The following is a 15,514-nucleotide window of genomic DNA, read 5'->3' as shown; positions in this document are numbered from 1 at the left end:
CCGCTCCGGAGATTGAGAGTTCCTGACACTCCCCTAAAAATTCCCTCATTTGTTAGTCTCGTCGTACCGCGCTTGCGCGACTTTTATGTTGATAAACATCTATTTTAGTACACCTAGAACTTCTCGGTTTCTATCGGGGTGAGATAGTAACTGTCCAACCTTACTCTATGCAACCCCGTTTATATATCAATTCTGTCGAAAATCTGTGTATAATGGTTGTGTGTAGATTCCCAAGTATGCTCGAGCCATCAGAGTAACCGCGGGCTAAATACACGAAAATCACGATCAATGTGATTTTAACATAATGTAATCCCTTTTCAATATTTAGCAGATATTTAAATTAGATCAATGGATCTTTTTATTGCGTGTTAGTTTTGGCAAGTTCGTTTTTGCGTATAGAAAGGCCACTGATTTAGTGAGGCATCTTGGGATATGTTTTCAACAAGGGGGACACCCTCACGAAGCGTGCGCCGCACGACGAAACTTATAAGCTGATTAAACATATGCGAAGACCGTCACAAAATAATTTGAATAATAATAAAGGCACAGCGACATGGTAATTAGCATAACAGGGGCAGGTAAGTATCTTCGGTGGGGAGGGGTCACTTTTTCTTTTTAATTTTATTATGGCGGCGAAGCACTTTGTCACCTGTTACAAAAATGCTAAATGGGGCCAATATCTTATTGTTGTATGGCGCCTTTCATTTCGATACTGTGGCATTCATAGGCAATTATGTGATTTTCAGAAAAAGGGGAACATAAACAGAAAAAGAAATAGGAAAAAAACCAATCATGAATTTTAGCATATAATTTTTTTTTATATTTATCTCATAAAGATCAGGATAAAATCTGAATGTTTCGCCTTTTTGATTTATCAAGTAAGGGTGGGTGGAGAGAAGGAAAAGCATGTTTGCAGGAAGTATATTTTACTTTTATAAATTAGTTATGGCTTCTCTCATTTTAATAAAAAATAATTTTTTAAACAATTGGCCGAAATGTCAATTTTAATCAGAAACCAATTGGTGTGTACAATAATTAAAGGGGAAATTTACCCTGAAAATTAATTTCAACTAATTTATCCTCAATAACTGCATCCTTAATATAACTATCGTTTTCCATGGGGACAGCCATTTTGTACTATCATGTGATTCCACGCATGCGCGTAGGTAGAAAGTCGTGAGTAAAATTACTCAGTCGAGCGCACACGGTGAGTAATTTTCCTCGCGAGGAAAAAAATATCAAACATGTTGGATATTTTACTCAACGCGCAAAAGAGTGATGCAGCGAGCAAAAAATCGACCGCACACGGGGAGAAGTTAGCTGAGCAATTTTCCTCGCGAGGATTTTTGCTCAGCTAATTTCTCTCGTGTGCGGCCGGCTTTAAAGAATGCACTTCTGCAGAGAGAATTTTACATCACTTTAACTTCGTTCACATTTGCGAGACCATGGCCGACTCTTGCCCGGGCTTGGTCTTTCGTTCGAAAACGCTAAAATTTAGTCCGCGTTCATACATATACCAGAGAACAGCTGTGCCCAGGCAAGGTTCGAACTTTCTTATGTAATATATGCGCACACTTTTGTGCTCCACAAAATAAAAAAATTATAAACTATAAAAGGAGAGCGACTTAGCGAGTGTATCTGTATGATTCGTGTGTGTATGGATTCGTCACAAGGTCGACCTAGATGTGTGCCCTTTGACCTGTTGCATCATAGGTCAAGATGGCGTTTGACGATATAGCTCTGTTTGTTTTGTTTATGTTTATAATAAGATGCATGCGCTCGAGGAGAAGATTGTTTATCAATCGAGAACATCTACGCATGCAATGTATTGAATACATGATTAATTGGCGTAGGCGTCAGCGTAGACGGTTGCATCGGCAATTTGTACGTAGACATACTCATTTATCGCGAAGTGAGAGTACCAGTACGGTGTTCTTGATGACGCTGTTACTCAGAGCTCCATTGACGTTCCGAGTCAATCGTACAATTTGGACCAGGGTTCGAAGTCAGACGTGGTGGGAAGAGATCGTGATGGGATCATGGGGCGATGCAGAATGGGTGGAAAACTTCAGGTGAGCCTGACACCGGTTGTTTTATTCATTTGGGAAAAAAAATTGATGTCGCTATATGCACGCGCGTGCACGGTTTGTCGTCTGCTTGTGTGTGGGCGTGTCACTTCTACATGTTTTTCAGCGTGAAGAGTCCCGGGCAGACTGCTCAAACTTATGTGCCTTCTACATGTTTGTATATTTTTATACAGTCGTTTGTATTTATTTTCTTTTTGGAAGCAGCTGCAAATATTTTTTTTTTTCGAGTAATGAATAATTTTGCGCCCAACACGATAGCAGAAGCAAATACACAACTCTTCAATTTTCAAATTCTTAAAAAATGTAGGTCAAATGACCTTCATATTTGCACAATCGTTATCTAGTACTTCATAATATATCTGTTACATTTGATTGTTTTACAACTTATGCAGTACATCACAGTTAAAATGAATGAAAATAATAATAATAAAATCAGAGTGAAACATTAACATTTTTATCAGCAACAATAAATTCTAGTATATTATTATAAATTAGTATTGGTGTTAGTGGTCTTGGTAGTATTGGCAGTGTAGTAGTTTTGGTGGAAGTAGTAGTAGTAGTAGTAGTGGTAGTAGTTTAGTTTTTCAAACATCTTTATTTCACACAGGTCCCTACATACTACCAGATATGAACTGAAAATGCTCACGTGTTTCATTATATATTGTAGTTGTATAAAATTGAACCTTTGCCACATGTTTGTAACTTCATTGAAAGTATTATGATCAACATAATGAACAATAATCACTGCCGATTAGGTCATGAAGTATACAAATATGTAATAAGCTGAAATAAAAATATTGAAGTTCTTTGACTGCTGTCATTGTATCACCACTTTATATAGCAAGTGTAATTACCATTGGCCAAGTCCTTCAATATGCTGAGTTGTGAAAGCTCATTAGGTATGCAAATTATAAATTAGCTGACATGAAAATGTGAAATGACTTTTGATATTGTTTTAACCTGATATAATCATTAATGTACATATCATGTTTAATGAACTTTGATCAAGTAAATCTCGGTATATATCCCTAGTAAGCAAAGTTCATTAAATATGTAAATTAGGAATTGGCTTAAGTAAAAATGCTTAATGATTTTCAATAATGTTGTATCATGGTATATGCAATAAAAGTAGCAAGTTTTGTCAACTTTGGTCAAGTCGATTCAGATATATATCCCTAATTAGGAAAGTTCATTAAATATGCAAATTAGCAATTGGCTGAAGAGAAAATACTTGACTTTCAATAATATTGTATTATAGTGTCTTTAATGTACATAGCAAGTTTCATCAATTTAGATCACGTCAATTCAGATAAATATCCCAAATTATGAAAATTCATTTAATATGCAAATTAGGAATTGGCTGAAGTAAAAATATGTCTTTTGACTTTCAATAATGTTATATCACTGTATCTTTGATGTATATAGCAAGTTTCATCAACTACAATCAATTTTATTCAGATATATATCCCTAATTGGGAAAGTTTATTAAATATGCAAATTTGGAATTGGCAGAAGGAAAAATGCTTAATGACTTTCAAAAAATGATGTATCATAGTAGCTTCAATACATGTAGAAAGATTCATCAACTTTGGTCCAGTCAATTCAAATATATATCCCTAATTAGCAAAGTTCATTAAATATGTAAATTAGGAATTGGCTGCAGTTAAAACGCTTAATGACTTTCAATAATGTTAAATCATAGTATCTTTAATAAACATACCAGGTTTGGTCAATTTTGATTGAGTCAAATCAGACATATATCCCTAATTAGGAAAATTCTTTTAATATGCAAATTAGCAACTATCTTTCATGTCATCCCTTAATGGTTCCCACTGCTGATATATCTTGGTGTGATCAACATTTGTAGCAAATCTCATCAAATTGTGTGAAGTCGTTTTTAATGTATATCCGTTTTTTTCTAAAATCATTAATTTTGCAAATGAGCAAAAAGTATGCAAGCCACACCCACCAAAAACTAATCAGTTCTTGCCATTTGCTAATTGAATATATGTACCATTTTTGATTCTGATCTGATAAGCCGTTTTTGAGATGTCGGACCAACAGACAGACAGACAGACACACAGACAGACACACAGACAGACAGACAGACAACGCTGCGACATCTGCTCACGTGTGTAAACACGTAAGCAAAAAAGATTACACAACCTAGCGATGGACAAAAACAGGGAAGTTTCTTAAATGTGAAATTTTAGTCGACCATCATGAGTGTCACAAAGAATATCATCAAAAGCCAAAATAATATTAAAAGAATGTAAATTTTCATGTAGACAATGTAGTAGTAGTAGTAGAAGTAGTTTTAGTAGTGGTAGTAGTTGTGGTCGTAGGAGAAACAACAATAATAATAATAATAATAATAATAATAATAATAATAATAACAATACAACAACAACAACAACTACAACAGTGATGGGATGATGACACTTTTTAGAAAAAAAATAACTATACCAATGAATGAATGAATGAAAGAACGAGGAGTAATTGATGAATGAATGAATGAATGAATGTCAAAACTAGTTAAAATGCCAGAAGAGCAATCAGAGGAAATAGATTAATAGATCAATAATATCCTGAAAGAATTCGGACAAAAATATCATTTATGCCACCTTAACCCCTTCACAATTTCAGTAATCGATATTTAAACTTACTCTGATTTTATACCCTAACCATAGGATGACGAAGGCTACATTTAGGTATCTGTGCAACCGCTTACAGAACAGAATACACCGTGTCCACACAAGACTACGTTTGGCTGTCTCTGTAGATCGGCGTATTGCTATAACGTTATGGAGGCTGAGCACTAACTGCGAATACCGAACCATTGGTCATCTTTTTGGTGTTGCAAGGTCAACTGCGTGTGAAATATTTAGAGAAACTTGCCAAGTCATCCGTGAAGTGCTGTTAAAAGAAGTGATACAGTTCCCGACACAGCGTAACATGCAGGTTTGTGTCCCCTTTAAACTAGTTATAAGGACAATACATCCATATAGCTTCAGAATGTATTCATAAAGGCATGCATTTACTCACTCTCAACATTGTGAAATTTCTTTTTGTATTTTGAGCATACCTTGAAACTTCCATCTGTGTACCAGTATACTATACTTAAATAAAGTGCCATGCTTTTTAGACATATCTGGTATGCACCATTTAAAACCTGATCCACCAAATAAAACAAGAAATAATTACATTAACACATGAATTCATTGAAAAATGAAAGGCATGATTAGTAAGAGATGTGATGATATGGAATGGGCAGATGGATTTTTAGAAGCCTTCTTTGAAAGCCCTGAGTCTATACTAATGCCTTAAACTTAGACCAATATCAGATTTTTTATGAGAATAATGTATAAACCAGAAAAATGTTGGTACTTCACAAGCAGCATATTACTCTATTGAGCCATCAGGAGTATATTTTTGACATTTTATATATTTTTGACATTTTATATTCCCTTCCTCAGCCACCCACCCACACCCACACACTCACATACATGTATAAATATATATATATATATATATATATATATATATATATATATATGTGTGTGTGTGTGTGTGTGTGTGTGTGTGTGTGTGTGTGTGAATGTTTATATATACACTTCAAGCTTCCTGTAAGTTTGCATATCAAGTAGTAACTATTACATTTTCTTTTTCTCCCCTCAGAATATAGTAGATGGATTCCGTGTCAAATGGGGTTTTCCACAAGTGGGCGGTGCCATAGATGGAACTCACATTCCAATACTTGCTCCAGAATTAAACCCATCAGACTACTTCAATCGGAAAGGATTTTACTCAATCATTCTTCAAGCTATATCAGATGACAATTACTGTTTCACAAATGTATGTGTTGGTTGGGCTGGAAGTGTACATGACGCAAGGGTATTTTCAAACTCTGGCATCTTCAGGAAATTGCAACAAAATAATCTCTTCCCTAATACCACAGAAAATATATCTGGTGTTATATATCTGGTTGATGTACCATTGGTATTGCTAGGTGATCCAGCATACCCCCTGCTTCCAAATTTAATGAAACCATTCTCTGATAATGGTAGACTGACTCCAGAACAAAATCAATTTAATAAAAGACTGAGTAGTGCAAGAATTGTGATTGAAAATGCATTTGGTAGGCTTAAGGGTAGGTGGCGATGTCTGCTTAAGAGGAATGATTGTAATTTAGATATTATACCAACTATAATTTCTGCATGTTGTATCCTGCACAATCTTTGTGAGTTACATCGGAATCCATTTAATGACCGGTGGCTTGAGGGAGTTGATGATTTTGAAGGCCCGAATGATAATGGTAATGTACGAGATGACATTACAGGTACTATTATTAGACAAGCCATTTTGGAACACTTTCAGAATGAGTAGAAGAAATTGCTGTATGTTTTATGCTGCTATTAAGGTTGGTGACTACCAACACCAAGAATATTGTCACTCATGTTCTAGAAGTTACACATTTTATAGCTGGAAGGTAGAGGACAAAAAAGTAACTAGAAAAATAGTTGTTCCAATTCTACTTTTTTAGATAATGTGCATTCAATCATACATTACCCCATAATTCTGAGCACCAGATGACACATGACTTTATTGCAAATTTGATTCCTTGTTTGTTGTTCTAACAGTTATTGTATAATCCTTCTGCATAGTAGCTGCAATATTAACTTTGCTTGCTAGGATGGTTCTATATTTTTGTATTACAAGTATGTTATATGTTTTCTTGAAAAGAATTGTAATTTATTACAAAGTGCATAAATTTGGTTTCATTCCTACTAATGAATTAGTATTTGATGTGATGTTAGATTTTAAAATAAATTAAAGTACCATCCTCTCCCTAAAAATAGTCACAGATTTTGTAGCTGGGGTTTAATGACAATATTTATTGTTTACATGGTAATGATAAATACAAGAATAAACCTTGATTAGATTCCATGTACATTTTTATAGTCTTCACCTTTTCTTGTTGAAAACCTTCAGTACATAATACAACACAACACAATTCACTGATTTGTACCAACACTGGATGATGATGTGTGGCCATCAGAAAAAATGAATTTTTGTTTGTTAATGAAGTTACTACTGTCTTCAAATGATCAAGTGTTCATCGTATAATTTCAAATTTTCGGAATAATAGTCATTCATAAGAAAATAATATTAACACTAATGAGCTTATCAGGAGTCTGTTGAAAAGAAGAAAGTAACACTTTGAAAAATATTACCCAACAATGTTGTGAAAACTTATGAATATCAGAAGGTAATATAGACTTGAAAGGAGTCAATACACAAAGGCAGATTTTATTTAAAAATAACATTCAAGCCATGTGTCACTCTCACTTTGCAGTTAACACATTTTTTGACAATGTGCTTGAGAAAGTAACTACAAAAGTTCACATGAAATACAGAAGTGCTGGTAACTCCAAGAAAGTAGCACATTTTAAAGAATACATTGCAACCTATTAGCTTGGCCTCACTGACAGGGGAGCTAAAGAAAAAGTAACAATGCATTTTTGGGAAAATAAATTTGCATAAAGTTTGTACACCGTACGTATGTACCGAATATCAATGCAATCTGGCTTGAGGTTTTGATTTGTAGCATTTTGACAGTGTCAATGTTTGTTTGAACAAGTTCACATGTCTGGCCTGTGATATATCATCACCTCAAATATTGAGACGGCAGCAAGGTAATGATTACAGTGGTTACGTTTGCATGCGCTACATTGAACCACCCACAGGTTAATGTTCTTGCACCAACTTTAAAGGAAATCAGTTGACATGTGTCTGAATTATGGATCTGTACATGTACATCGGATCATCCCTAAGAACATGTCAACCAAAGCTATCTGATGAGTAGTTTTTTGAGAATAAGATTTTCTGACCAAAAATGGCAACAATTGCCCCCCCCCCCCCCCCAAAAAAAAAAAAATTTGCACTTTTTGAAAAACAAATTTTTTATTCGCCAAGCGCTCAACATATTCAATGTCAAAGTGCAGCTTGCTTTGCACCACGGTTACGTGTGGTTTGATACACAGCGGCCGCCGCATAGTATGCACACCATGCGGCGGCCACTATGTATTGAACCTCTCGTAACTGTGCTTTGCACAACATGGAGATGACAGCAAAGTTTTTTAATATATGCAGAGGTGTATTAGAATGCGTTCTCCTTATTTGCAATAACAATGGCTGGAGCTGTCAATCATTTTGTATTTGCTTGATGTCACTGTGTACACAGTCCGTCTCGTCATCGGTACATTGCAAGAAGTCCAAGTCGGTGAATCCGGCAGAAACTAACTCACTACACTGCGCAGACTCAAAGGTAATGCATTCAATGGCTGGGAAAACCTTGCATGGGCTTCCAAATTCCGAATAGGTTTGTACGAAATAGGAGAGACACAAGAGAAACTATTTTAAATGTTTTTTTTTAATTCACTGACTTGAACCAAATCTAACTGCATACCACTATAGAATTTATTTGTTTGTAATCACATCAATGGAGTCAGACAGAATACTATCACTGACAACATCTTGATCATGTAATTCATGTAATACAGGTGGTTGCTGCATTGCTATGAAACTCACAGGGTTTCTTTGGTGGTATACATCAAACAGTGGTTGCTGAGAGTGTGGTGCTGATGGTGACTGTACTGATGTTTGTGGTGGTGGTGGTGGTGAAGTATGGTGTGGTTGAGGGCTTGAATTGTAATAATTTGTATCAGAATCTCTTTGTGCAAACTGAAGAAACATTCTAAACATTTGCATCTCATGTTGCCTATTTAACTCTTGTTGTTCCCTTTCAAATCTCAGTCGCCTCTCTTCAAAATCCCACATCCTCTGCTTTTCTTCCTGTAGCATCCTCTCATATTCTGCTTCTCTTTCTTCTCTCTTTCTTTCGACATCTTCAAACTTTTTGTCACGTTTCTGCTCATGTAGTAGGTGTCTCTCCATGCACTTGTCCATTACCTTCTGTAACTTTGAATCACGTTCATGTCGCTTTTTCCGTTGTATTTCTAAAGATATAATAACATAACTGTATTTAGTTCATCACATATTTATTATTTGCCTCAATACATATGAAAATGTTAGGAAATCACACACAAACTTTCCTAGTCCTATTCAATCCTTGTTTGAAGCATACTCATTGTATTGTTGCAAGGACAGTCTGGTAAGTGTCTGAAATCCAGATTTGAACAAAAAGTGTAAAACCCTGTGGAAAATGTATAATCTGCAAGTATTTAGGACAAAGCACCTACAGTACCAGCATCACATAACTTGTAACCGCATTTTGCGGTATGTGGCAAACCTTGCAGTAACTTTGAGGTAGCATTGTTGTTCTGTGCCAAAATGTCTGCGGTATTGATTGTCTCATGCCCACTTCCCATTGTTTTATTGCCGCAAACACTGCAGCAACACCTTTGCGGGAACTCACTAACGCCTCAAAACATGATGTAACAGCAGTGCGGCAACACACTGACAACTCAAACTGTGCGGTAACACCTCGTTGTGATCGCATTCTATTGTTCTAAATGTTGAAACTTGTGGGGCAACTGAATGATTGACAGCTTCAAAACCACAGCTGAAGACTGTCCTACAAACCAAACATGAATGCTAATTTGAACTTCACGGTACGGTCAACTGGAGGCCGACACAGCAAGACGGTAATGGTGATTGGGAGTCAACTTGGCATGCTATTCACAGTAATTGAGCACCAAATTGCCAAAATTGTAAAGGGAAATATAAATTGTGTCTTTCTGTTTGATATACAATACAATGATTATCACTGTAAAATATTTCTCTGGCTGGGTGGGCCATGAATGCACACAGTCAGCAATGGAATAGGATTTTTATCATTGCAATACTTTATGACTACGGTGTACACAGTGAGGGAATTGTTTACATGAGTGAGACCTGCTGGCCTTGTTTGCTATGGTACCTAATCTTTTGGAGAGTGCCCTCAATAAAGAATCACTTTAGCCTAAATGTTATAGCAAATAGCAATTGCTATGATCTTTACAAGGCGCATGACACAGAACGAGATCTGTTTTGAGGAGCAAAGAATTACCTACCGCGTCTTTGTTCAACACCACTTTTGGGTCTTTCCTGTGGGCTTTGACTCTGAGCTGTGGAAGTATCTTCCTCTGTCACTGGGAGTGAAAAGAATAAAAAATACCATAAAAAACTATATATCAAATCAACAGCCCTTTTAATTTCTACCAAAATCAATCTTTTATTTTCCCGCTTTCATTTCAAATATACATAGCACAATTCTTGTCTCAATTAAACTGACATCTTTATCATCACCTTTGTATCTAGCTGTATTTTACCCAAGTATCATTTTCAACTTCATGACGATAGAAACAAAGAAAATAGCACACAAAACAACATCACTTGAAATCATTCAACACAAGATAAAAATATAACATTCCTCCACAAAAATGAAGAAATATCAGTATTTTCTCAGACATAACATTTGTACTTTTACAAGTTGAAAATATCCCCTTTTAATTTGATCATCAGAAAAGTTGAATTTTATACAAGTCAGCCATTTCAGATAGTAGTATTTTTTCCAGTTGAATGAAAAAAGGTTTTTATGGTTTATCTGTTGATCTTGGTGGCATACATTTAGTACTACAGATGTCATAGCATATAGCATTTGCTATGATCTTTGCTAAGTGCATGACATAGAACAAGATCCAGTATTGAGGAGCCTGCCTCAATTGCCTACCTTGCCTCAGTTCAGCACCACTTTTCGGTCTTTCATGTGGACTAAGAGCTGTATCTTCCTGTGTCACTGGGAGTGGAGGAAGAAAAGTTTTCAGTTACTAGGGGATCTGTTGCTCTTGATAACATGCATTTTGCACATATTTTGGAACAAGACTGCATCTTGAGAACATTTCATGAGTCACACACAGAAACCATGATCAATCTCAGATTAGTTTACAGGAAAATTAATTTTAGGCCTTGAGTTGGATTAGGCAGCCCTTTCAAACTAAAGAATTCTTTGACAAATAATTAGATAGGAATGACTATAAACTATTGGGAAGCTTTAGCTATGCATCTGTGCCATTGACGTACCAATTGTTTACCTGTGGATCACGGAAATTTAAAACCTTTCAAAAATCAATTTTCCTCGCTTCCTGTGACAATGTTGTCATTTGCATCATGGATAGCTGTTACAGTGTTCTCAAAAAGGGTGTTTGTGAATTCTTTTAGCTATTTTCTTTCTGAAGGTAAACATCTTAGACCATTGTTTTGATCACTCAAAAGTAGGTATTCTGTCACAAAAATTGCTCGAACTCATGCAAAACAAATCTGAGATACACTTGTATACTAACTTACCCCAAAGCTTTTGGAGAATTAAGTTGGTGGGGCCCTGTGCCAATTTGACTCTCTGAAAGGTTGGAAGTAAGTTGGTTTGCAAGTTGGAATATGTAAAAGGTTTGAAGCAAGTAAGTTCACAAGTTGGCACAGAAAGACAGAAAGAACCAACAAAGACACGATAGACAGTGAAAAAATTACCAAGTAAGAATGAGTGCTTGCCAACTACTAAAGAAGAATGAAATACATGATTGCCATGATAATATCACAAACCTTGTCTTTGTTCGATTTCGTCACTGGGTTTTTCCTGTGGGCTGCTGTCACAGTTTTGAACCTGGTGTATCACTATGAAGAATTTTGAAATGAATACTTTGTAAATCAATGTGTTCTATTTTATTCTAAGAAAAATGTTGAAGAGAAGACAATATCAAGGGTTGTTTGTATCCCTATCTACTAGAATTCCTGGTTTGGCTTCTACCAGTACATGATTTATAATGAATATTAGTATTTGAACATAGTAAAGAAAATTACACATATTCAATGGCTGGTCAAGGAAATTGTCTATTTTTTGAATGGCAAACTCCATAAAGTGTTTGAAATCAATCTACTGTATATTTCTCTGGAATCTTTCTTAAATTCATAAACACATCATGAAAAAGCAATGATTTAACTCCAATTTATGGTAATTATCATAGTTTATGGCATACGATGTATACAAATGTCCAAAACACAACTATTATATATAAACCTGTGATTAAACCATTCATAAACACAATACAATCTCAGGGGTGAGCACATCCATTTTGATTCTGATGGTCCAAGGCCTAGTATCAAAATTAATCCAGTAATCTTGCAACTTTTTCAGGTGGTCCTGCTTTCATTCCCAATCATTGTTTCATTATTTTACCCATAGTCCACTGGTGGATCTGACCACTGACATAAAAGCAAATGAGGTCCTGGGCAAAACATTGTTTGGCCAGGACCTCAGACCACTGGCTTTGCTCATCCCTTAATCTACCAGTTGTGTTCAAAATATGTTCTCATTAAAACCATGTGATTAAAATTTTCAAAAACAAGCTTTTACCATTTCCAGTTTGTTGTTCCACACGCCTTTTCTTCAAAGGCCTAGTACATTCTGTATAAGAATAAAAATTATGAGTTCATATGTTACATATAAAAATTTATGAAGAACAAAATTTCCACACTGTTGTGTTAAAGGGACATTTATAGCTGTAACTTTTGGCATTTTTTGACAATATTTTTCAGTATTTTTGTGTGTATGTCAACCATGGTTTCTTGTTCTACTCAACACAGCATGCAAAAATACTGTCATTCTGCTTTGCAACATACTCTCTATATGTGTAGAGCCATTGTTATTATTAACAAATGAATTCCAGTCCAAACTTGCATTCAATCAACAATGCTGACTGTACAACTTCTCAGCTATGTTGATAAGATTAATTTTGAAGATTTTGCCAAGCTGAAGGAAGAAGAACAAGAAACTGCCATTGATACACAAAACAAAAATAAAGAAAAATAGTCAAAACGTACAGTGATTGTTTGAGAATGATTTTATCAGTGAGTACATATAGTTTCAAGCTATACTAGATGTTAAATGAACTGTGAACATGCTCAAAAAAATCACAAATTATGCAAATTATCAACAATTAAACCAGCTATATCTACTTTTCAGTTCTAGCAATTTCCTATGTGCAACTGTGTACCAACTTTATTTTTAACTTATCAGCTGTTCTTGAGATATCAGACCAAGAGACAGAAGGGTAAACTTCAAGACAAAACACCCTGATGTTACTAGGGTCTATTGAATGCAATACTTAAAAAAAACATGTTCCACTCAACCATCTTCACAAGAATTCTTTATTTTTTTAAATATAAGCTTTACAGATAAAAAAAAACAACATTTACCTGACACAATCTGCTCATTGGAATGCAAATTGTTGACATCCTCTTCTTTATCAGAGTCAAAACCAGCTGATGCATCAACAACCCCTAATTTAATTTTGAAAATAAAGGAAAAGAAATGTTAATGGTAAAATCCCATACAACTTTAATGTTTACAAAGAGTACGTGTAAACTGTATTCAATTAGTACATCGTTGAATTTATGAAAGATAGAAAACTTACAAATTGTTTGTGGGTGTGACTTCCATAGTTATATGGATTGTTTGCATGAATACTTATTATTAAACATCCAGATATCTCTGATAGAGGTATACATATATATATATATATATATATATATATATATATATATATATATATATATATATATATATATATATATATATATATATATATATATATATATCTGATATATGAATGTTATGCAGCTGAAGGGCATGCTGAAAAAATATTGTTTGATATTTTAAAGAATTGCGCCCAAATGGCGCATCTAAACATACACATATCTCAGATAAATATGTCGGATACATTAAAGTTTTGCACTAGGAAGGGGCTCTGAAAAATATGTCTTATTATTATAAAAGTTACGAGCCAGAAGGGCGCGCCGAAAAATGCAACTGAATGATGAAATTTGTTGCTGGCACAATGCATTTTACGCAAGTGTAAGCCATGTCGAAATTCAGAAACACACTAACCCCCTATTGGCAATTCAAAAACATGGTGACTCCCCCATCATCAAAGTCAAAAACAGGGTGACCCCCCCCATGAATCCACCGCGCCCCCCCCCCGAAGAAACTGACCAGTCCCTTGGTGTTGACCTTGTTGTCGTCACAGTCACATTGAATGGCAACGACTGCCTCCACGATCCTACCACAGACTCACAGAGCTAGAAACGGAGCCTACACAGTACTCGCATGATACACAGTGACGAACATCTTTCATTTCTGTCAATGATTTGAACTCTTTCTCACACTCGTCTCGATACTTTCATTCCCGTTTTCGCTCAAATTCCATACAATGTGTTGTCGATTTACCGACATCACTTTACAGACACATCGCGTCTGAAGACGTTCTAGAAATTATATTCAATGCCTTGCACATGCACAATGATTCACTCTTTACTCTCATGGCCGTTTTACCTCACCTATGTCCTGTTAATCTTCTTTTCCATTCTCACTGCTTATAATCTATCTTACTGAGAAGTGTATGCTTGCAGTACAGACAGTACGTGGAGCCTCAACACTGCCGCCGCTGTCCATGTCTGTTGTGGCTGTAATTTATGCAACTTCGCAGGGGATCCAGGGTCATCAGAGGGCAGACACCCCCCCCCCCCCCCCACCACCGCGAAAAAGAGGCGAATACTGAAGTCATACATACTACGGTCACACAAGAAGTTTATAATCGATTTGTTCACCAAAATATCAGTTTTAGCATCAAAATGGCTTCCTTCCTTCTTTCATTTTTGTCAAATACAGGTTTTGCAAGTGTTGTTGAGAGGTTTGCAGACCCACCTAGGCGTATTCATGATCGTATATCCCTTGAGTTTATACGTACCAAAATGACACTTTTTGAAATTTTCTAGCTGATAAGTCACCTACAACAGATAAGCTGGTTTCAGATGAAGAAGAAGTTGCAACACTATTTCGGCGAAAGTGATGAACCCGCGTACAAATCATGCTTTCAGATTTTAGCAGACGACAATATAGTCGCGCGAAACTTGAAATAGAAGAAAGCCGCTGCACAAGCCCGTACTTACCTTGATCAACCGGATCGACTTCGCTGTCGATGACAGCACCTGGTCTTGGGTTAATGGCTGGCCTGTCACCAAGAACTTCTACAAGATCATCGTAAAACATGCATGTTTTACGGCCCCTACCGCTTGTCCGGTTGTTATCGCATACCTTTTTGAATTCCTTTTTAGGTGCTTAATTTTTCTACGACATTGGTCGGCATTCCTGACATAGCCGATTTCTTGTAGTTGTTGGGATATCAAGTTGTATGCTAACCTGTCTCTTGACGTACCATCCATTATACTTTGAACAATTTCTCCTTTCCAAATATTAATTAAACTTTTTGTTTCGCTTGTTGACCAGTTTACACCTCGGGCTGCCATGATCACCGACAAAAAGTGTTTGTGTTTGGTTTGTTTACATGTATGAGGACCAACTGTGAGGGCGT

The 15,514-nt window shown here is 35.8% G+C and overlaps 2 protein-coding genes across 2 annotated transcripts; one reads left to right on the top strand and one right to left on the bottom strand.

Moving 5' to 3' along the window:
- The first annotated feature begins 799 nt into the window (after positions 1–799).
- On the top strand, positions 800–6,898 carry LOC139144582 (uncharacterized). The gene is made up of 2 exons (XM_070715306.1): positions 800–5,048; positions 5,766–6,898. Exons 1-2 carry the CDS (start codon positions 4,779–4,781, stop codon positions 6,471–6,473), a joined length of 978 nt encoding a protein of 325 aa, XP_070571407.1. The 5' UTR covers positions 800–4,778; the 3' UTR covers positions 6,474–6,898.
- A 64-nt stretch (positions 6,899–6,962) lies between these two features.
- Positions 6,963–15,192, bottom strand: LOC139144537 (coiled-coil domain-containing protein 34-like). Its single transcript, XM_070715235.1, has 7 exons — positions 15,093–15,192; positions 13,341–13,424; positions 12,499–12,549; positions 11,688–11,759; positions 10,822–10,887; positions 10,163–10,240; positions 6,963–9,106 (listed from the first exon to the last, which is right to left on the bottom strand). The coding sequence occupies exons 1-7, from the start codon at positions 15,190–15,192 to the stop codon at positions 8,568–8,570; spliced, it is 990 nt and encodes a 329-aa protein (XP_070571336.1). The 3' UTR covers positions 6,963–8,567.
- Positions 15,193–15,514: the final 322 nt, after the last annotated feature.

The sequence above is a fragment of the Ptychodera flava genome, chromosome 11, assembly GCF_041260155.1.
Source record: "Ptychodera flava strain L36383 chromosome 11, AS_Pfla_20210202, whole genome shotgun sequence".
Lineage (NCBI taxonomy): Eukaryota > Metazoa > Hemichordata > Enteropneusta > Ptychoderidae > Ptychodera > Ptychodera flava.
This window is presented reverse-complemented; position numbering and strand designations above follow the sequence as displayed.